Below are 22,368 nucleotides of genomic sequence, written 5' to 3' on the forward strand. Positions count from 1 at the left end.
GAACCCAAATCAACTCCCTGTTTACACCAGCACCAGTTAGAACAGAACTTTTTAAGAGCACAATCTCAGAGGATGCAGTGTCCAGACCACATTTTAACTGTCCATGCCAAGGATACTCCTTATATTATAAAGCTACAACTACAAACCTCTTCTGCATGAAAAGCTGGAAGAAGGAAAAAACTATAAACCAAATGAACCAAGCACAGTGTACACAGAACCTTCTCAGAAAGCAAGCTTTAAAAGTTTGCCCAGCTGGTACAGTCACATAAAAATATTCTGCCGCAATATTTCAATAGACACTTTATCCCTGGAAAGCTCAATCCCAAATCACTTGCCATTGAGAACACTTTTCTAACTGCCCAAGTCAGTGTCATTCCTCAGGCTTCTCCAACTGCTCAATGTGAGGCTGAAACTTTCAGGATGTTTTTCCTCTTTCAACATCCCCAAACTGACCCTTGGAATTAATGACAAGAAAGTATCTGAGTACAAAGAAATTCGAGTTTTCTGGATACAGGGAAACAGAAGCCCTGAAGTTAAATATGGATATTACAGGTATTGTGATAGTTTGGGCCTTCTGGAATTGCAAACATTAAAGCAGCAGCTTAACTGTCATTATTTCAGAATACATTATTTTATTCCTACATGAAGTACTGGCATGGGGAGTTACATTGCTGTACTCAGCAAAAAATTCATGTGCCTTTCCATGTCGTAAACTATCAGTCCTTCCCATTTCTTTATTCTACTTATCAGGACTAAAACGAAGCCACAGGAGCAAAGGTAGAATAACCTGTGAAGCCAGACAAGCCCTTAGATATTCAATAAAAATATAAAAACTTAGATCTGAATGAGCTACCCTAATTTAAACACCTTCCATGCACAACTATGTGCACATACACACTTAGTATTTTATTTGAAAAAAAGTTACTATATTACCAAGATTGCAAAAGTGAAAACATGTTGCAAATACTTTAAGTCAAACTGTATCTGTTTGTTGTCAGCTTATATAATCACTTTCTATCCCAAATACCTAGGGTTCCTAAAACTCACTCACACAAAAATAACACAAAAGCCCCGAGTGCAGGAAGACCTCTTGAGTAGCTTTCTGTTCTAACCCCATGAACTTTATTCTGCTTACTCATACTGAACACACACACACAATAACTGCAAAGGAATACCCAGAACTAAACTCATAGTTGAACTGGTTTTTTTTAACCTTTGTACCAATTTGGCGGGGGAGGGGGGTGGAAAAAGCTACCAAATCTCTCTCTAGTTGTCATGTGAAATGACCTCAAATTTCTTTCTCCTAAGAGCAAGTTGAAAAATATTTGGTCATGTAAGATAGCAAGAGAGAAAAACATTCAAGAGATTCTTGCATAAAACTGCAAACCCTTCAGAAACTTTACCAGAACTTTTCTCACCTATTGTTTGATATAACCAAGCAAAGCCTCAGCAGGCCATGCAGCTGGGGCTGTGTGATGAATTAAAGCCATGCCATTCCTGTGTACTTCCCATGAATCCCAAAAAACATATCTGCAACGGGGAAACTGCTTTTCCAGCAGTAATTCTTACTCACTGAACTGGCATGCACCAACTTATTTATAGACTGCATAACAAAGCCAAGCAATAGTAGCCTGTCATGCAATTCCTGCAATGGCAGCTCAGCCAACCCTCTGCCTGCCCTCCCTACACCTGTGCAGGCAGGAAAAGCACACACTGATAAAAAGCAACTCCAACCAGTCAAATACTTGTGGCTTTCTACTGCAAGATCCATTGGTTCTTTCCTTCTTAATATGGAAGATGCCTGTCTGGACTGGAAACAATATTAAAGATTACTAAAATATTAGTATTTTAAAGCAGTAACACATAGCCTCTCTCATTCACAGCTTTCGAAGGAGAAGTTTTATTCCTCTATCATGTACCAACACTGAAACACAAAGTCAGGAAGAAAAGAAAAAGAAAATCCAGTTTTCTTAATTTGTTTGCACAGCATGACAAGAACATGGCTGCTCCCAAAAAGCAGTTAAAATGCTGTTCCAAATAAATCTTATTCATTGGAGTCAACTTTGTCAGTAATTAATTCACTCTTCCATCTGAGAGAGTACAACAGTTATTCTCTACCACTGCTATGGAAATAGAGTGTGTGTAAATTGTTCCATTTAAATGGAACAGAAATGTGAAACTGGAGACATTCCCATCTATGCTCCTTACAGATCCCACACCACTGAGCATGAGAAGCAGGAGTGCTAAGAAAGTAGCCAGACAAAACCAAAGGACTGGTGCGATGTCAGTCACCTGTGCTTTAGAAATGTGGAGTTCCACTCAATTATACAGTACAATATATTGTTGGTGCAGCTGACGTGCTGCCATATTTGTCCAACACTCATTTCAGAGGGGAAAAAAGAGGCCCTGCAACCCAAACACCTTTGCTCCATAGGTGTTATTTTTAGGTGGAATTCAGGACAGAAGTATACTTCCAGTCTGGAAAGTGTATCATTGAAACTAGACCTCATATACTATACAGGACCCAAACTAGTAGAACCACAACTGTCCCGACTTCCCCCCATCCACAGAGAACATTTTGGCCAGGTAGAGCTGTGCCAAATCCCTACTTTCAACTCTTCTTTCTAGACAGCCACAATTTGCATTGCTCGCAGGTCTCTACAAATTGGGCATGTCTGACCTCATAAACACACATCCAGTCCATGGCAGGAATGTCTGGAACAAAGGGATGCCTTTCCCCAGGTGCTCTGTCAAATTACACACATGTTATTTTAAAGCAGTTAATAGACACTGAAATCGTAAGGCTGACTAGCAGCATCTTCACTTACCTAAAAGAGCAGCAAAAATAGGAAAGCGATTTGGATTCAGGTCCAGTTGCTTGGCAACTTCATGCATTAGGTATTGGCTTGTTGTGAGGCTTTTCCCATTCCGGCTCAGTTTTAGGGCATGGGCACTGAAATAGTAAGGGATGTTGCACAATGCATAATCGGAGTCATATGCAACCAAACCATGGAAACCTTTTTCTCTGCAGAAAGCAATTACTTCTTGATGATGATCCTCAATGCTCTGTGCAACCTATAGTGGAAGACAGAGCAATTAGCTCCAGTGTAAATGGCAGCACTGATTTATCACAACTATTATGATATAGAGGGTCTTTCTGAAACTATACATGAGTATTTAAGACACTCGAGATATATTTGAAGTAATTAAACTTCAGTGACGCAGCGCACATGGACAGGACAGAGGGAGTGCTCGGAAGCCCAGCACACACTCCTGGAAGCCCCCACACTGCAGTGGATTCTGTACTGCTGAACTCATCTGAAGGAACTGTTCATGACAGAAACACTCAAACTCTAAAGGTATTACTGTACCACTGTCTGTCCCACTCACGGGGAAAGCCTTAAGGCTGTGGGTACTCCAGCAGCTCAGCACACACCAAGGTGGCCCCCAGGATCAAGCAAACCCATGATCCCTTTTAAAGTTTTTTGACCCTCTTGTAAAAGAGCCAAACACAACCCTGGATGAACAGAGGTAACTTTCTCGACTTTTCAAATGCCCACCTTGCTGTGTTAAACCAAGTTTTTTCCTCTTTCCACTTTCAGCCTATCCTTTCACACACAGCTGTGTCTGATGGTGCAAACTGCTTTGAGTTTATAGCCCAAACTTCACCTCTCCACTCCTGTTGCCTAGCAAAGCACATATTTTAGGCTACGGCAATCAGATGACTCGAACAGACATGTTGTGCAGGGAGATATGGGCCAATTCCTAATGTTGGAAATATAAAAGCAACCCTTCCTTATCAAGAAGCTTATACTGAAACCACAAACCCTATGAGGACAGGTCAGTCCGTGCCGTCCTGCATTCCTACACACCGTCAGGAACCGCTACAACTCCAGTGTGCACACACACAACTCCAGCCAGCTGAGGGCTTTGGATCCCTAATGCTTCCACCATCCACACACGTAAGACACAGCGATTTGGAAACCCCCTTGCAAGTTGGGTGTTGGTATAACCTCCCCTCACCGAGTATTCCATTTAAACAACACTGTAGATAGCAAGCTATCCCAAAATAGACCAGTACAAAACTATTAGCCTCACTCTCCACAGCACGCATGAATAACTACAGCCTTAGTGCCAGCCAGGCCATTTATATCCTCTGCAGAACAGGAGAGAGGGTCCCAAACTCCACAGCCCTACCCAGCAGCCCTTTAGTCATTCACAGCAAGTTAACAGAGATCCTTCTTCTTCTACTCATGCCTTGCACTTGAACCTGCTGCTGAATTATGGTATTCCAGGGAGGTATGTCAAATTTTGCTTCTCTCGTGTACCTCCATGAGATGTTCCCTTCCAAGCTAAATCCTGAGCAACAGAACAGCCAGCACCTTGCCTGTGATGTTCCTGATAAAACACCAGCTCACTAAGCTCTCCCTCCTCCTAATCCTACCACCATGTAGTCTTCAGAAAATGTTACTTCTTCAGAAACTTCCTCAATGGAGTGTTTTTGAAATTTACTTTGTTCATGAAAAAAACACAGGTATTTATTTTCCAACAATGATGCTGTCCCCAGCACAAGGCGTGGGAGAAACCATAAACATCTTTGGAAGAATTTAAAGACATCAGATCTACATAGTTCCTAACTAAAGGAGGGCAACTTAGGCTTCACCCCACCTGCAGGCCCCAGTCTTCACAGGTTTTAAATTAGAAAAATCCCTCTGATGTTTTTTTAATTAAGGGTAGATAGATTGCAATTATACTAATATATCTAAGCTCGACCTCTCTGCATGCACAACAAAGACCCATGAACTATAAAAAAACAAGTGAGAACTCCTCCTGCAGCACTAGGTGTGACATGGGTGCAGATAGCACAAGAGGAAGCTCGGTGTGCCCACTCTCATCTCCTCTGAGCTACTTCCTCTACCTCCACAGCCCCCAGGTCCCTCCCTGTTTCACCGAGCTCGAAGCTGCTGGCTGTTCAGGGAATACCAGAATCCATGTTCAAATAACTGAACCATCACAGGGAAAGGAGCTGTATTTACCAAAGTACAGTTAACCCACACTGTAAAACTCTACCAAGATGAGAGTCAGAAATATCTCGTGGCTCTCACAAACACAGACGTACCCAGGCAATGTGCAGCGTTCAAAACCAACCCAGGGAGGGGGACACGGGGGAAATGAGAGCCAGGAGTTTGGAATAATTTTCAAGTCTAAAATCTTGTGTAAACACTAACAGTGCTGGCTCAGGAGAGAATCCTGCCTGAGTAAATGGGCACAAGCACCTTTAGGTACTGGGAACAAAACAGTCTCCCCAAAGCATTAATGTTAAGATCTCCACTGCATAAATATTTTAATTTTAGCAAACCTACTTCACATAAAAGTTTCTTGTAAGAATTATTTCCCCCAAACTGAAAAATACCAGGTCACAATGAAGCTACGAACCCGCGGGATATTTGTTATAACCTGGAGGAACCTGTTATTTTTACATCCTGCTGAAACCATCTGTGAGTGATTTATAATTGCTCTGGATGGAAGACATTACTCTTTTTCTCCCCTCTAATTACCAAAATAGATTAAATTCATAGCCAGTTCCTAGCTTCACACAGAAACCTTCTACTCAAGACTCAAATGCTTCCTAAAAAGATGAAAATTAGTTTCATATTTAAAGTCAATCAGTATTCTCAAACCCAACTTCTCAAAACAAAGCAAGAAAACACTACAATTTAACAACTGTCTTATGCATATGCAAATTTTAAAATTCACCCATATATGCAAATAAAAAATCACACCTTCAAGATGCATTTGCTCTTTGCCCATCAGGAGGGCTACGTCAAAGTGAGAGCAAGAATAAAACTGGAGGAAGGTTTAGAGAAAGAAAGATATATGTAATAAAGCAGATTTAGAAAGATAGTAAATCATGTCAGAGAAGAAGAAAAGCAGAGAAGAAACATGATTTAAACTCAGCAGTATCTTTGATGTGTATTATGCATGTGACCACTATAACCATGCAATATCCTTCCTAACCTAAAATGAATCCATTAAAACCAGATTTATCCACAGAGTTTCTCAACAACTAAAAAGATGAGGCATCAAACGGGAATTGCTGATACCCTTCCCATCCCCAGGACAGCTGAGCAGTGGGGAGAACCAGCACAGTTTGGACATGCACGGTGGTGGCTCAGGGGTGTGAACAGCCACAAACTCTCCCCCCAGACCCCCAGTATCTGGTAATGAGCTGCCAACTCCGAGGGCTAACCTGACATAAATACCCACCCCACAAACCTTCTTCATCAAAACTGGGAGGATGTTGTATTTATGGGGATTTGGGGAGTTTGGGGTATTTTTCTAATGACAGAAAAGGGACTCGGTATGATGTGTACTCCTATGGCTGCTTCCAGAGATTAGGAATAAGGCTTGTTACCAAGAAACTATAAAGGAGCTAATGCTGCAGTTAAGCTTGAAAGTAAACAAAGTGCTACAGGTGACACCACTGTCAAAGGTGGCAGTTTGGTTTGGATGTAAGGTACCTAAGCCAGGTCTGAGACAGAAAGTGTTTAACAAACTAACTGCCAGTTCAACATGCAGCAACATGTGCTACAAACACCACATTCCCATTGATATCAAACTAGCTGCCTTCCTGTCAGGTACTATGCATCTCAGTATTGCATTAAATCAAATCTCCACTTCAATACATTAAAAGAAAACAACATTCTTATTTTACCCATTCATTGCTTTTACAAATGATCTCTAAGTCTCAATAACAAATGAAGGAAGATTTATAATGCACCCACAAACAGATCAAGGTAAAGACCTTCACTGCATGGGGCCTAAAACTTTTTGCTTGAAGAACAAAAGTATTTCCTAGCTACAAAAAAATCCCAAAAAGTTCAAATGAGAGTATGTTTTTGCTATCGTGCAAATCTCCACCATCCAAAATACCATAACACAATTCTGCTTCTAGGCTGGCCAGGAAAACACACGACTGCACCAGACACGGCCATAACCTCCTCACTTTAACCAAGGCCAAGCCCAAGGCATCGTGCTTGGCAGAGCTCGACGGGCCCTGCAAGAATGAGCTTCGCCTCCGCTTCCAGTTTGTTCCACTCACGAGGTGGCCCTGGCCTGGTGACCCAATCCCGGCAACAGGATGGGACTTCCACTGCTGAACACCCGCTGCCAGCCCGGGGTGGCTGCACTCCAGCTCCGAGTTCCTCCATGGATGGGCCTGGCCCAGCGAGCAGGGCACTACGAGGGAGCAACAGCAGCTCCCGCCCCGTTGGCAGAACTATGAGAAACTTCACCCAAAGTTACCTCTGGGGTGAGCTCCTCGGAGAGAGGCATCTGTACCCCAGGACCGCAGCCCGGCCAGAGTGTTTCTAATCCGGCAAAAGGCCAAATAACATTAAGCTGCTGCTAGTGATCGAGCATGCAACTCCGAAAGTTACATAATATTTTTCTACACACAAAAGTAATTTAGGATAATAAAGCCTACGAGTATGTGCTTCCCTCCTGCTGCTCTTCCCTCCCCAGCAGGAAGGCGAGCAGGCAACTCCTAAAACTGCAGCTTCATCCCCGGGCTTGTTTTTCCAGCGTCTTGTGTTTCAATATACACAATCGCTCGGCTGAACAGAAACACCATCGTAAATCAGGAACGTCGCGCGGAGAGATGCGACGTGGTCATATCCTGCAACCTTTGAAATCATGGCCTTCCAGTGCAAGATGGCTATGGAGCCCAGATCCGGCACGAAGGGCTGTTTATGGGGCCGGAAAACTGGGGCTGCCCCTTAAAATAAGAAGTTTAAATGAAGGACTGTCAGCTCGGCGCTGCTGATTGCACTGACTAGAAGTGTTGCTCTTACGGAGTAAGGTGAGAGTTATTCTATGCCTGATTTTAAACGCTTGTTGATACTGGGAAAACACTGAGCAAAACACAAAAACCCCCATTAAGCCGAAACTGCACCTCTGTGCTTTTCGCAGCGAGCCATTTCTCCTCCAGCCCAAGTTTAAACACCTCGCCTCAGCCGGGAACTTGTTGCAGATCCACCCTGCGCGAGAACTAAACTGATTAATTATTTTTCCCCCTACTCTCAATAATTAACTACAGAGATGCTTTTCGCTCACCCGCTCTCCCCTGCGGTACCACAGCCCACAAGGCAAGAAGGGACATTTTGAGTCAAGGGAGCGAAAGAACATGGAGGCAGAAGCCGCCCTGCTGCCGGGCCGGGCCGGGCCATGGGCGCTGCCGCTCACCCCGCCAAGGCCTCCCGGCCTCCGGCCTCGGCGGGGCGGCGGGCAGCGCCCTGGAAATCAGCCGAAATCCCCCGGGGATTGAGGCCGCCGAAAGTTGTGCCGCCCCCGCGGGTCCGGGCGACATTTTGAGGCGCTGAGGGGAGCGGCGGACGGTGCCCCCCCTCCCCCGCGGGCAGCCCCCGCTGCCATCTTGGAGAGGCCGAGGGGGAGCGGCGGGGAGGGGGCGCCGGGACCCCCGGGCTCCTCCTCACCTTGATGTGGAAGCGGATGAGGGCCAGGCGGATGCAGTGCGCCATGCAGACGGGCGGCAGGAACCAGACCTTGGGCGGTGGGGTGCCCTTGTTCTGGACGTGGCTGACGATCTGCTGCGCCGTCTGGCGCTCGTTGCCCTGGCGCTTCACCCACTCGTGCAGCCGGGCCTTCTCCAGGGCGCCGTTGAAGAAGACGAAGAGCTCGATGTTCCCGTTGAAGCAGGCCTTGGCCAGGGCCGCCAGGTAGCCCAGCATGTGGTTCCACTGCCCACCGCTCACCCAGTCCGTGTAGAAGCCGCCGTAGAGCCGGTGCAGGCAGTTGTCGGCGTCGATGAGGAGGCGCAGCGGGGTCTGGGGGGGCCTCTGGCGGCCCCCACCCACGAGGCTGCCCCGCGCCAGCTTCTGCAGCTCGACGGGCACCACGGCGCTGGGGCAGTGCTTCTCGATGTAGTCCTGGAATCCCTGCACTCCCATGGTGAGGACCGGGCGGCGGCGGCGGGCAGGCGAGCAGGGGCCCGGCGGTGGCGGCGGCGGCGGCAGCGGGGTCTGGGCTCGGGCCGGGCGGCGCGGCGGCGGCGGCGGCGGGCGGGCGGTGGGAGCGGTGGAGCCGGGTGGGAGCGCTGGCTGCCGTCGGTGGCCGATCAGGGGGGAGTTGTATGGATTAGTGGGGGGCTCATGGCTGCCGCGGCCGCCATGTGCTGCGCTCACAGAGCCATGGCTCGGGGATCCGGGCGGCTGCGGCTCCGACTGCCGGGGGGCGGGGGAGCGGCCGGGCGCGCAGGAAGCCAACCCGCCGCTGCCGCCGCCTGCGGCAGCGAGAGCGGAACGGGCGGGACTTGGCGGCCGCGCCGCTGCCACTCACACACCGCGCGGGGCCGCGGCGGGAGCGCGGCGGAGGGAGCGGAGCGGCCTCGGCGCCGCCGCCTGTGCCCGGTGCCCGCAGCCCCTCAGGGCCCCCCTGCCCTGCCCTGCGGCTCCTGCCCGGCCCGGCCCGGCCCGCCCGCCGCGGCCGTTGCATAACCCGGGCATGCGCGGGAGCGCGGCGGAAGCGAGTGGCGGGGAAGGGGAGGGGGCCGGGGGCGGGAGCGGCGGCGGAGGGACCCGAGACGGGAGCCGGGGCGGCACCGGCGGGGATCCCCTCAGCCCCGCGGCGGGACCGGCCCGGGGAAGCGGCGTCCCGGGCACCTGTTGCTCGGAGACCCCCGGTCGTGACGGGGCGGCAGAAGCGCCCCCGCATGGGTTCGGGTCGGGCCGAGGAGCCGCGGGGCCGCGCCCGGCCTGGGAACGGCGCCTTCCCCTGCTCACAGACCCGGCAGTGACCGGCAGATGTGCCGGCCTGGCCCGGCCTCACCCGCTGAGCGTTCGCTGCTGCTGGGGAAGCCTCCAGATCGTAGAATATCCTGAGCTGGAAGGGACCCACAGGGATCATCCAGTCCAACTCCCGGCCCTGCACAGGACACCCCACCAATCCCACCCTGCCCCTGAGAGCGTTGTCCAAACGCTCCTTGAGCTCTGGCAGCCTTAGTGCTGTGCCAGCTGCCCTGGGGAGCCTGGTCAGTGCCCAACCAGCCTCTGGGGGAAGAACCTCTACCTGATATCCAGCCTAAACCTGCCCTGACACAGCTCCAGCCGTTTCCTGGGTCCTCTCCCTGCTCACACAGAGCAGAGGTCGGAGCTGCCCCTCGTGAGGAAACTGCAGACCCCGATAAGGTCTGACCTGTCTCCTTTGCACTGAACAGACCAAGTGCCCTCAGCTGCTCCTCCTATGGCCCCTCCAGGCTCTTCACCATCTTCGTTGCCCTCCTTTGGATGCTCTCTAATAGCTTTAGATCCTTCTTGAATTTTGGCACCTACAACTGCACGCAAGACTCGAGGTGGGGCCACACCACTGCAGAGTAGAGAGGGACAATCACCTCCCTAAATGATTTTGATGGCCTTTCCACCTTGGACAGGTTTAAAGTGACTGCTTGCACTGCTGCCACGACTGGTAAATGAGCATATGTATCAATTGTTGGGGAAGAAACCCGTAAATGAGCATAAATATGGATTATTGGGCAAGAAACCTACTCTTTGCTGCACAGGCAGTGAGGAATTATCTGTCTTCAGTTTTACCAGGTGAAATTATTTTTTAAAAGACCAAGATGAGGACTGTCCCCAAGCATCAGAAGTTGCCTGCAAGTTTGTCACTGCGGTGATATCACAGCGCCTGAGCAGTTCTGTGCTGTGCAGGTGTTGGAAAACTACAGAAAATGTCAAGCTGCTGATGCTGTATGTTCACATTAATATTTTATTAATCAGGAAAAACCGTATTGTTAATGAGGTTTCAGTCAGGCTGGATTGGCACCCACAGTAAATATTCCCAGCAGGGAATAGCTGTTGCAGCAGGAGTGGGCTGGCTCCCTGGCAGGCGCCAGGGATGTGCATCCGAGGCCAACTGGTGCAGCATCAGGATGGTGGAATAAAGAATACTGAAAAAGCTGTGGAAGTAATCATGAGAAGTGTACTTTTCTTCTTAAAAATCTGTTTTTGCAGTAATCTGAGAGCATGGTTTCCTATGTAAATAGTCTGATCTCTTTCCAAACTACCATTCCCTTAGAACTCTTAGATTCTCCTACCAGAATAGATGTGTTTTGATAACATCAAAATAATAAAATACTGTAGAACACTTTGAAGGACACACAAAATATGATAGTACGTCAGCAGTGCTAATAGAAGGAAAGTGGATCAAGAAGAAGCAACTTTAGAAATCCAAATATCCCCAAAATCACCAAAATTTGGTCAAAACAGCAAGTATTGCCATACACGAGGTGCCTAAAAGCAGGTGATCTGACAGGCCTACACATATTCAATGCTCTAACAGTGCAAAGTTTGATCACAAACAGGCCATTCCCTAAGTTGTAAGTGATCAGTAGCTTAGTCAAGAAGAATTCAATTGCTGTTGTTAATAGTCTCACAGGATCTTTAGGCTCAGTAGTTTTAGGAATGGCACATCATCTATAAATAAAAGATGATAAATTTACTCGTGGGTGGGTTTTTTTGTTTTGGTGTTGTTTAAGAAGGAAACTAGCCCAGAACGTGTGCGACCAGGAGTCTGGCTGTTACCATCCTGATTCTTCCCGTGGAGTCAGGGAGGCTCAGTGGAACTGCCCAGCCACAAACATGACCCTCCCTCCCCAGAGAAAAGAGAGAGGAAAAGCACAACGGCAAACAAGGTGCTTCCAGAAGTTATTTGACGCAAACTAAAACTTTGACCAGACAATGACAATGGAAAAGAAGTGAAATTTATGGAAAACAAAATTACTCTGGGAAGCAGGTAGACTACGCTAGACTTAAAGAGCAATTAATCAAAGGCACAAGGCAAACAAGGTGTTTTTTCATCAACCAGCAGCAGAAAGCCTGCAGGAATCATCAATCTTCTCCCTCAGCACTGAGACACAACACGTTTCACTGTCCCAGATGTTGGTTGTGTAAGGGAAGGGTTAATAGCGATTGGTATTAAAGTCAGTGACTCATTATCCAACCTGAACAGAAGAGAATTAGGAGTGGCTGCCGAGAAGGAAGGAACTGAACAGTCATTAGAAAGAACTAATGAATAACCATGTCAGGGCAAGAGCAGAGTTGAACGTTATCAGTTGGTTCCTCTGTTAACGAAAGTCAGTCCCACCGCGAGATGAACACGGACGTGGGCTGTGGAACAGCCACACTGACCTGAAGGGTACATCTGCCTGGGTGTGATAGATACATGTATTATCCATGGGAAACACTTGTTTGACATGATTTCCCTTAATATTTATCCTCCTTTCTCACCCTGGTGTATCTTGCTGTGGAGCTGCTGCCCCAAGATTTTCCAGTTCTTGCTGCTGCAGGAGAAGAGCTCCCAGCCCTCTCCTTACTGCCGAGCCTGCAAGTGACTATGAGGTCACCCTGTGGGCAGGGTGCTTCTCTGTGTTGCTGCTTCAGTGCTCAAAGTTTTAGGCAGTCCTGCCACTTAGTCAAAAATAGTTGCAAAAATAAAACAAATTGAGAAAAGAAAAATTGCTTAGGTTTAAAAAAAATGTTGGGGACAAAATTTGTCACTCATTGCAGTCTTGCTCTGATTTTGTATCATCATTTTGTGTCATTTACTACCACGTGAGGCATCCCTTTCTTATCTCTTAGGTTGTGGCAATTAAACCATATACCATCACACAAAATTTATAGAAGGAGAATTTCCATGTTCAGGTATGTCTCCAAAATATCAACAAACACTATCTCCCTTAAGCATACAATAATTTTTAAAAATCTCTATGATACTTAGGATGGAGCATTTTCCTCCTAGGACAAACAAATCACCTCACTGAGTCATTTAAATGCTGATTGGTCTCTCCATCAGCATCAGCTCTCTGGGGACTTTGACTCTATTTCTGGAACTTACCCCTTTTTCAGCTTTCTGCAAGACGTAAGATTGCAGAAGCCCATAAGTCAGCTTAAAAACATTTATTGCCAGCAGTTGCATTGTTTCCTAGTCATCAAGAAATAATATGATTCCTTCAGTAACAACTGGGTAATATCAACTCTCACAGCTTCTCTTGTAAAACTTTCTCTTTGCAAAGAAGACTTTGCCAAAAGTCTTCAGCTTCAACTGCTCTGCCCTCACCCAGTATGCATTCCTCTGCTCTAACATTTCAACTGAATTTAAAATTTAAATTAAAATTTAAAATTTATGCCATAACAATAACATAAAATTGCAGGGAGCTATTTTCACTGATACCTAGTGAGTACAACTTGCACCTTCTCTCTGGGATCAGCTCTTTTCTGTGGAAGCACGGAGCTCCTGCAGGTCCTGGAACTGAGGAGTGGAGTATTCCTCTGTGCTTCCTCACTGACCACTGTGAGCTTTGGCGATGGATCAATTTGCAGCATCTTCATTTGCTTTTCAGCTCTGCTCTGGCATTGGCCATGTAGAATTTGTGCCCTTCTCAAGAGCTCCGTCTCTTCCAATTTAGGCCCCTGGTTTAACTCTGAGGACTGTTAGCAAAAGCTGCAGGAGATGCACAAATCCTTGTGAGATCATCGAGTCCAACCAATGACTGTCAAATCCACCACTAAACCCAGTCCCTAAGTGCCACATCTGCATGTTTTTTGAACACTTCCAGGGATGGTTGATTCTACCACTGCCCTGGACAGCCCGTGCCAATGCCTGACCACCCTGACAGTGAAGAAATTTTCCATAATACCCAACCTGAACCTCCTCTGGTGCAACTTGAGGCCATTTCCCCTTGTCCTGTCCCTTGTTCCCTGGGGACAGAGCCCAACCCCCACCTGGCTCCCCCCTCCTGTCAGAGAGTTGTAGAGAGTGAGAAGGTCCCCCCTGAGCCTCCTTTTCTCCAGGCTGAGCCCCCCCAGCTCCCTCAGCCTCTCCTGTGCTCCAGACCCTTCCCAACTCCATTGCCCTTCTCTGGACACAGTCTAGCAGTCCACTGAGGTTTTGTTGTTTCATTCTCTTGTACCAGCTGGCCTAAGGGACCTTTAGTGTCTGGTGAGAGTCAAGAGTCAATCCCACTCCTTTGCCCCTCTAAGCCAGGGCTGGTGTCCTGGCACCTCTACTCTCCCTGCCCTTGCAGGCAAATGTGTGCCCAGTGGTGACCAGACAGGAAACAGGCTTTTTTCTTTTTTTTTTCCCCTTCCTATTGGCATTTGCTTTTTTATTTTCCTCAACTAAATGTAGGTTTATCCAGAGCCTGTTCTTCCTCGTTATGTTTTTCACTCTTACTCAGAAGCCATTTTGGGGGGAGCTGTTTGATTTCATCCATCCGCCTTTGCTGTCAAGACAAACTGCTGTTGATTCCTGATTAATTCTTCAGAGATTTTCTCACATTTCTGGCCCTTGGGTAATTGCAGTGAGGTATTTAAGAACTGTTACTCTTTCCCAAAATTGCTAAATCCTCCTGAGTTCTCACATATTCCATGTGTTTTCTGTACACTTCCCTTAAAGGAAGTTGATCCAAGTGGCCAGCATGGGGGCAGGAGCAAAGCAAAGGCACCAGTGCTGGAACAAAAACTCTTTTTTCAGTGTCTTCATATTAGTTGGGAATTTCTTTTGGCATCTTAATTTGGCTGTGAGCATCTTGTAATACTTTCTCCTGTTATGGCTCATAGCCTGGTTTTGGTGTGTTGCCCATTATCCCACAGACAGTTATCTGGGTGTTGTTAACAATTACCTGTGTGAAACACTAGTGATCAACTCCCCTGGAGCACCTGTTCTGAGTTGTGGCTGTGACAAACCCTACGGCACATTTTTGAGTATCTGGTCTCTTGTTCCTCCTGAGACAATACGTATTTTATGTGCTTGAAAAAAGCTAATTTAGGGAGCCTTGTATTTGAATGAACTGGGCAGCAATGCACATTTCTTATATGGAATGGGGAATGCAGAGAGAGGGAGAGAAGATGGAACACCACAGGAGCAGGATCATGAGGAGCCGCATTATCTTCCTGGGTGGGTTTTACAAGACTGCTTGTTGACAACCATTGCTGAGTTGCACTTCTATTTCCTTGGGCCAGTTGACTTGTTAATATCACAGAATCATAGAATCACTAAGGTTGGAAAAGACCTTCAAGATCACCAAGTCCAACCTTCAGCCAAATCCCACCAAGGCCACTAAATCACATGCCAAGTGCCACATCCGCATTGGTTTTTTTAAAACACTTCCAGGGATGGTGACTCCACCACTTCCCTGGAGAGCCTGTTCCAATGCTTAACCACTCTTTCCGTGACAAAATTTTTCCTCACATCCAACTCAGAGCATCCTTGGCCCAACTTGAGGCCATTTCCCCTTGACCTATTGCTTGTTACCTGGAAGAAGAGCCCGACACCCATTTCCTTTCAGATAGTTGTAGAGAGCAATAAGGTCTCCCCTGAGCCTCCTTTTTCTCCTCTTCTCCTCTTTGAGTCTATTTTTTTTTTCCTCTTTCCCTCTTTTCTGAAGGCATCTGCTGCTTTCCAAGTAATTTCTTTAGGCCACTCAAATCATAGTAAAACATGCCAGGCCAACACTGACATACATCTTTTGTAGACAGGACATATGTGAAAGCACATCACTTACTGCATGAACAGCAGAGGAAGAGAAAAGAACTCTGATAGCTTGCTGTGGTGCCCACGTGGAGATGAGTGGGCTACTATTGGACTACCAATCCAAAGAAAAGATGATTAAAAAGATGTCACACCTTAGCAGAGCCAGAGCCAGAGTTTTGATCATCCATAGAGGCCAAGCCATCAGGAGTTCAGCCTTGGGCAACTGTGGGGTGAATGACTGTGTTGCTCTAGCACACTTTTAGGGCAAGAAAAAGACTGGGAGTGAGTCCTCGGAGTGCCTGGGAAAAGCAGGCAGGCGGAGGAGGGGGCCGTGACGGCTGAAAGAATTCCTCCTTTCAGAGAACAAGCAGCGCTTTCACAGCAGTGGATGCTCAGCCGTGGCACACACCACACAGATTACATCAGGGCCACTCGCTGCCTTTGATTAGCTGGAAGAAACAAAAGCGTGAAAATTTTCAGTTCTAAACTTGAATTTTCAAGAGAAAAAGCATAAATAATAAGGGCATTATGAAGCAGGCAACGGGAGCTGGTGGGGAGCAGTAGCACTGGTTCTTCGAAAACCTGGAACAGTAGCGTGCTGTTCCCGTGGAGGGATGAATAGTTGTGTGAGACGTACAAAAAGCCAGTATTTAAAGTACATTCTACAGTGCTTTTTGCAGGAGCATCAGTAGTATTACAAACAGATACTAATAGAATACTACAGCTAGATACTATAACAGATAAGATGCATTTGCAAGTGGTATCATGAGAGCACATCTGCGCTAAAATATATAAACTGTGGCCATTTCAGAAGAGCAGCTATTTACGCTTCCAACACCTTAAAACCATGTCATTTTTGTTGACATTTATGCAATTAACACAAGCATCTCAGGCATGGAAGTGACAGATTTAGCTACCTAAATGTGCAGTAGGGATGCCAGGTTTGGGAACACCATGCAAGCCAGACCTTTACTATCAGCCTGCTACAGCAACTGAATTCTTCCTCTTGCCCAAACACACGCCAGTCTGGTCTGCCAGCACAGCACCCAGAGATGTGGATCACTCAGTTATTTGTCTTATCATGAACTGCCCTTTTTTCATCCCTACAGCTCTTACTGCACAGTCTAAAATACAAGTATAAAAAAAATAAATAAATTTGAATTGCAAAGTGTAAAGTTGTGGGGCTGTGCCTGCTTGAATCAGCACACAGGCTGAAATGAGGTCCACCAAATCCAGACTTCTCAAAGCAGTGGGCTGGACATAAGGGATACTTTGTGCCTTTCCTGTCACATAGTGGCTCTCCATGTCCATGCCATGGGCACGGCTGCCACTCCTGTGACAGGGTGCTCCTTGAGCTGGTTCAGTTAGAGGAGAGGAGAAGCAGACAATCCTCCTGTTGTCCAGGAATGACAGCGTTCTGTTCAAAGGGCTGCTAATTGTATTTTGGTGATGATTTAAATGCTGCTGCTGATCATTTCAGAGACATCCAGATCACTAATTACTCATAGTCTATGTTGAGCTTTAAGCAGGCGCAGGGAAAGTACTGTAGAAATGTGAAGTAATGTTATTAATGTTCTCAAAGGCCTTCACTGCCCTCACACATGTCAAAAGCATCACCTCCTATTCCTAGACCCAAACCTTGACCTGGCTGCTCACGTCGGGGATCCAGCTGCCCAGCTGCAGCAGGGGCTCTTGCAGCATTCTGGAAATTAGGAAAGAGGAGCAGCAATTCCAAATTGCTTACATTCATTAACCAAAATTCTACCAATATTAATACAAATTAACTCAAATTTTTACACCACCACCACTTCAGAACATTTTACCTTTGAGGTAAAGTATCAGCTTGATCAAACTGCATTCCCAAACACAGCACGCTCAGGATGTTTGAATAAACTTGCCAGAAATGCAGGTCCTGCTGTGTGCCCTGCACAGGGAGGACATGGACCTGTTGGAGCCAGTCCAGAGGAGGCCACCAAGATGATCAGAGGGATGGAGCAGCTCTGCTGTGAGGAAAGGTGAGAGAATTGGGATTGTTCAGCCTGGAGAACAGAAAGCTTCAGGGTGACCTAATTGTGGCCTTCCAGTACCTGAAGGGAGCCAACAAGAAAGATGGAGAGAGACTATTTATAAGGGCCTGGGGTGACAGGACAGGGGGGAATGGCTTCAAACTGACAGAGAGCAGGTTTAGCTTAGATATTAGGAAGAAATTCTTGGCTGTGAGGGTGGTGAGGCCCTGGCCCAGATTGCCCAGAGAAGCTGTGGCTGCCCCTAGATCCCTGGAAGTGTCCAAGGCCAGGTTGGATGGGGCTTGGAGTAACCTGGGCTAGTGGAAGGTGTCCCTGCCCATGGCAGGGGGATGGTACTAGCTGATTCTTAAGGTCCCTTCCAAACCAATCCATTCTAGGATTCGATAGTTCTTCCCTTGCCAGTGCAGTAAGAGTTGGTGGGAACTCAGTTGGCCTGTGGAACTCAGAGAGCCAGAGCTGTGCTCGTGCCCTGGGTCCCAGGGAGCTCAGTTTCAAGGCTGGCAAGTCAGTACCTGCCATAAGCATGAAATTCCTTCCCGAATGTTTACTTATATTCTGTACAAGATGCTCATAGTGCGTTGAGGAATCCATTCTCCAGAAAAAATATTTAGAGTGCAAGTCACAGTTTTCCCCTTCAGAAATTCAGCCAAAACACACTGAATCTGCTATCCACTGGCAACATAGTGCTGGTCAAGATGTTTATACATAAAACACTCTGTCAGTGAGAGTAAAGCACATATCTTGCCTGTGTAATTGATATCTAGAAATGGAAAAGCTGCCAGAGCCCTGTTCTAAAATACGTGCTTAGGTTACCTGTAGTACAGTGGATTTTACATGCCAAATCTAAGCAATCAGAATTTTGAAGAGACTTTTATTGATGCAGGAAAAAAAGGGAGGCTTGTTTTCTCACTGAAAAGTAAAATGCATGTAAATAAATACTAATGCTGATTTATTTTTTTTCGGTCAAGATTTATGTGAGAGTAATCTTTTTATAGTCCTAGAGTGTATTGGGTTTCACTAATCTACCCTCAATTTGATGTGAGGTCACTGGCCTAGGGCAAGAGCAAGGGGATCCCTCCACTCTGTGACCAGACACACGGGGAAGAGAGTGAGATCCTCTCCATACACCTCCCAGCTTCCATTCCCTTGGATCCCGTCACTGGTCCCCAGAGAAGAGATCAATGTCTACCCCTCCTCTTCCCCTGCTCGAGAGGGAATGGCCTGAAGTTGTGTCAGGGCAAGGTTGGATCTCAGGAAAAGGTTGGGCACTGCCCAGGCTCCCCAGGGCAGTGGGCACAGCCCCAAGGCTGCCAGAGCTCCAGGAGGGTTTGGATGATCCTCTGGGGTGTGACTCTTGGGGATGGTCCTGTGCAGGGCCAGGAATCAGACTCGATGATCCTTGTGGGTCCCTTCCAACTCAGCATATTCTGTGATTCTGTGATTTGTTTGTGCTGCTCAAGTGGCTGGTACGGAACAATGAGATTTGCACATGGGAAGAGTTTTGCATCCAATTTTGTTGCAGCCATCTGACCTGGGAGTTTTGCTTTCTACATAAATGCTCTGTCCTGCTTGCCTGGGTAATGCTTCAAGTGTGGTTTTTGTGTGCCTCTCCTTCTTCTGAAGGCTGTGCCAGCCATGGCATCTTTGGAAATGAAAGTCCTGAAAAATTCTTGCACTTTGTTACCAAGTGCTGTTTTTTTCCTTTTACGACATTGATGGTATTTGAAACTGAGTAGATCCAAGGGCACATAATTCCGCCCTTTTCTGTTTCAGCGAATGCCTGCCTCGGCTGCCAGCATGCTCCTACAAACCTCTCAGCCTGCACAGAGCAGCAGAGCTGAACTCATGCCAGGAAAGTGGTTGTCTCGTAAGAGGTAACATTTAAACTTGTGTATTCCCGGGTTTTGTAATTACAGGTTATTCATTTGGTTTTCATTCTTTCAGCAAGGTCTGAGATGTTGGTGTCGTATGTTTTCTGCCTGATCTACACAGATTACTTCCTCATCTTCATTTATTCTTTTAAAGATATATCACTTGAACTTCACCCTGTGACTCTCCTGCCTGACATCAATCAGGAAAATATTTAAAAATTAAAGAATTAAGTATTTTTCAATAATGGTAACTTTTTTGCAAGAGATGAAAAGATTTAAAACCCTGCAAGCTTGTCACTCAATGACAGAAACTCTGGCTTCTGAAAGTTGTACACACATGCAGCCTGGCCTGCGTTCAATGTCTTGACTGCCATGAAACTGGAAAACTAGAAACATTAATTAACAGAAAAAATTTGTAGTCTGGCTCTGAAAAAGAAAGAAAAAAAAAGGTAAATACTACCCAGCTCTCATTTATGAGACCATTCTTATTTTCCAGAAGACATCAGTTTAATTCTCCAGATACTCTCAGTATAGCCAGTAACTTTTGTTCTCCCCCCACATAATACTGCACAGGAGAGTGTCTCTTTAAATTCATTTATAAAATAATTCAGGACTGTGGGTGTCTTTGATCTGTTCCTCTCTGCTAAAGTACAGAGGAGAAGAACATGTCGCTTAGCAACCCCGCTTAGCCAGCACTGGGGGAGACAGGAGGGATGGATGGTCCAGAGCCACAAAAGGGGAGGATTAAGCCCTGTCAGGAAACTAAACTTCGGACAAAACTGAAGCAAGCGAATAAACAAACATTTGCAGAATTGGGTAATCTCACTTTTTCCTTTTTTTTTTATACCCCACTTCTGGTCTATTAATAGCAATCTTCCTCCCAAATGAGAAAATCCGGCATGGGATGGACGACGCAGGCTTCAACAGCGTCAGGCTGGGTTTCAGCTGGAGGGAACCTGGAGTTTAATTTTAAACCAGTTCAACAGATTTTAAATAGAATTAGTGTTGTCAAGACTAATCGTAATTAATTTCATACTGCAGTTTTCCTCTTAACACTTCAAATAAATTTTGTGTGAGTCTCACCCTGTTGTTGGGCAGACCAAATGTCCCCAGCCTGGCTTATCCAGGGTCACTTACTTTGTCATAAATAAACCCCCAGATTCTCTGAGCAGTTACCAGGCTGTGATTTGCTGGTAACTAGGTAACATCTTAGTGGCTGCAAAAAAAAAAAAACCCGTTAGGAAAGTAACTTGGCACTGAAGGTGAGCCCTCAGCCAACCTCTGCCCTTCCTCAGCTGCAGGACAGCAACGTCCTGCAGAGCTGTGACAGGAAGGGGCACCAGCTCAAACCCTCCTCCTCTTGCCCTTGCTGACCAGTGTCAGCCTAGAGCAGCCCTGATTTATTTTTTTCCTCGAACATCAAACTCCAGAGCTCTGCATGGTTCAGTTGTGGAAGAGAAAATGGTGCAAAAAACCTGTGTCAGAGGAAGACTGGCAGAACTAGCCCACTTCAACTTCTCACACAGATGAAAAATAGCTCAGAATTAAATACAGGTAAATTGTTACACCTCGTCTTCTATCATAAAGATTGTTAAAAATCTTAATTTTCATTCCACTGTCATGTTCTATTCACCTATAATTTATTACTGAACAGTTAAGCCCTAATGGTTTACGTCTCTCCCAGAGCCCAGTGCAGGCAATCCTGTGCTCAAACTCTAGTAAAACTGCAGATTGTTAAACTGAGTGCCTACCTCCATCCACAGGTTGGAAGCTTGTCTAAACTGGCCTCTGCTGCATATTCCAACAATTACAAACATACCTGAAACCAGACATGGTTTGACTCTGGAGTAACCTTGTTTTCATCTGGTAAGGGAAGTGGTAAGTGCTGGTGTGGAGCTCACTCAGAGCTAAGCTCTTAGAACAGTGTACTGAAGAACTTAGAGCATAAGTGACAAGATAATTGTTTATTTCCCATATGTAGCAAAGATCTGTAGGGCAGAACTCAGTTTTCAATGAGAATTTTACTGGTTACTGCAGGAGAGCCTGGATTTTACCCAGGATTTCTGAGTGTGCTTTTTGTACTGGCAAATGCTCATGTAATGTGATCCTTTGGAGAAATTTAATTGAAGAGAAATGTGTAAGGCACTTGGCATTAAGTGGTCTAAGTTTGTTAACGTAGAGTATGGAGAATGAAGCCCAAATTAGAAGCAAATAACACTAACTGTGAGCATTTCCATAAAAATTACTTTAGGGTGAAGCTTGTATTCTTGTAACACATGTTTTCTCTATGCTTTCACTTTAATGATCCAAACAAATTTAGAAGCTTTATTTGAAATGTCACAAGCTGAAGCCAACCCCATTGACTTGACTTTGTCTTTTCTCTCAATTACACCAGGGTCAAAAACTCTTTACTGTAACTCACTACTGAAAAAGTATTTTTGCTGACTGCCCAAATCGAGGGGGAGGAGGAGTCCAGCAACAGAAGAATTCTTTTACTTGTGCTTGTGTTTACAGTACCAGTTCATACACTTGGTGGTTTTTATTTTTAGGAAACAGAAATACATAATACCTGTAAGGCCAAGATGATCTTTGTTGGAGCTTCTTATTACAAACACTTTATGTGATTCCTCCAACAGATATAGAACATCTCCAGCTTCTTGAGCAGACTTTGTCAGGCTGATAGTCTTGAGGAACATGTTTTGGACTACACTGACTTAAAAACCTGTACAATTAACATAGCTTTCTGGTTATGGCATCCAGGTTCCCAGATCAGGATGATACATGAAAAAAAGCATGCAGATAAGGCATCGTTTGCCCAAACATGTCATCAGAAACTGACTTCCTAAAGGTATGTCTCAGACTGGAGAATGCAAACACAGATGTGTGATATTTTTCCATTTCAGAACAATCATTATAATATCCCT

General features: G+C 46.2%; 1 protein-coding gene and 1 long non-coding RNA gene across 7 annotated transcripts in view; one reads left to right on the forward strand and one right to left on the reverse strand.

Annotated features, from left to right (window-relative positions):
- Positions 1–9,299, reverse strand: part of FAM120A (family with sequence similarity 120A) — a 52,495-nt gene extending 43,196 nt beyond the window's left edge. For 3 of the 5 annotated variants that reach the window (XM_027702742.1, XM_027702743.1, XM_027702739.1), the window contains exons 1-2: positions 8,496–9,298; positions 2,829–3,075 (exon numbers count right to left, since the gene is read on the reverse strand). In XM_027702742.1, the coding sequence (XP_027558543.1) occupies positions 2,829–3,075; positions 8,496–8,969 (721 nt within the window). In that variant the 5' untranslated portion in view covers positions 8,970–9,298. Of the gene's footprint in view, positions 1–2,828; positions 3,076–8,495 lie in introns of all 5 variants that reach the window. The other 2 variants (XM_027702740.1, XM_027702741.1) reach the window with 2 other exon arrangements.
- The window catches only part of LOC113977005, a 19,011-nt gene continuing 5,502 nt past the window's right edge, over positions 8,860–22,368 (forward strand). The window contains exons 1-5 of one of the 2 annotated variants that reach the window (XR_003537245.1): positions 8,860–8,970; positions 19,347–19,447; positions 20,875–20,998; positions 21,208–21,322; positions 22,205–22,292. This is a non-coding gene — a long non-coding RNA (uncharacterized LOC113977005). The remainder of the gene's footprint in view (positions 8,971–19,346; positions 19,448–20,874; positions 20,999–21,207; positions 21,323–22,204; positions 22,293–22,368) is intronic. The other variant, XR_003537246.1, reaches the window with a different exon arrangement.

This window comes from Neopelma chrysocephalum, unplaced genomic scaffold (genome assembly GCF_003984885.1).
Source record: "Neopelma chrysocephalum unplaced genomic scaffold, ASM398488v2 Primary Assembly neopelma1_194, whole genome shotgun sequence".
Classification (NCBI taxonomy): domain Eukaryota; kingdom Metazoa; phylum Chordata; class Aves; order Passeriformes; family Pipridae; genus Neopelma; species Neopelma chrysocephalum.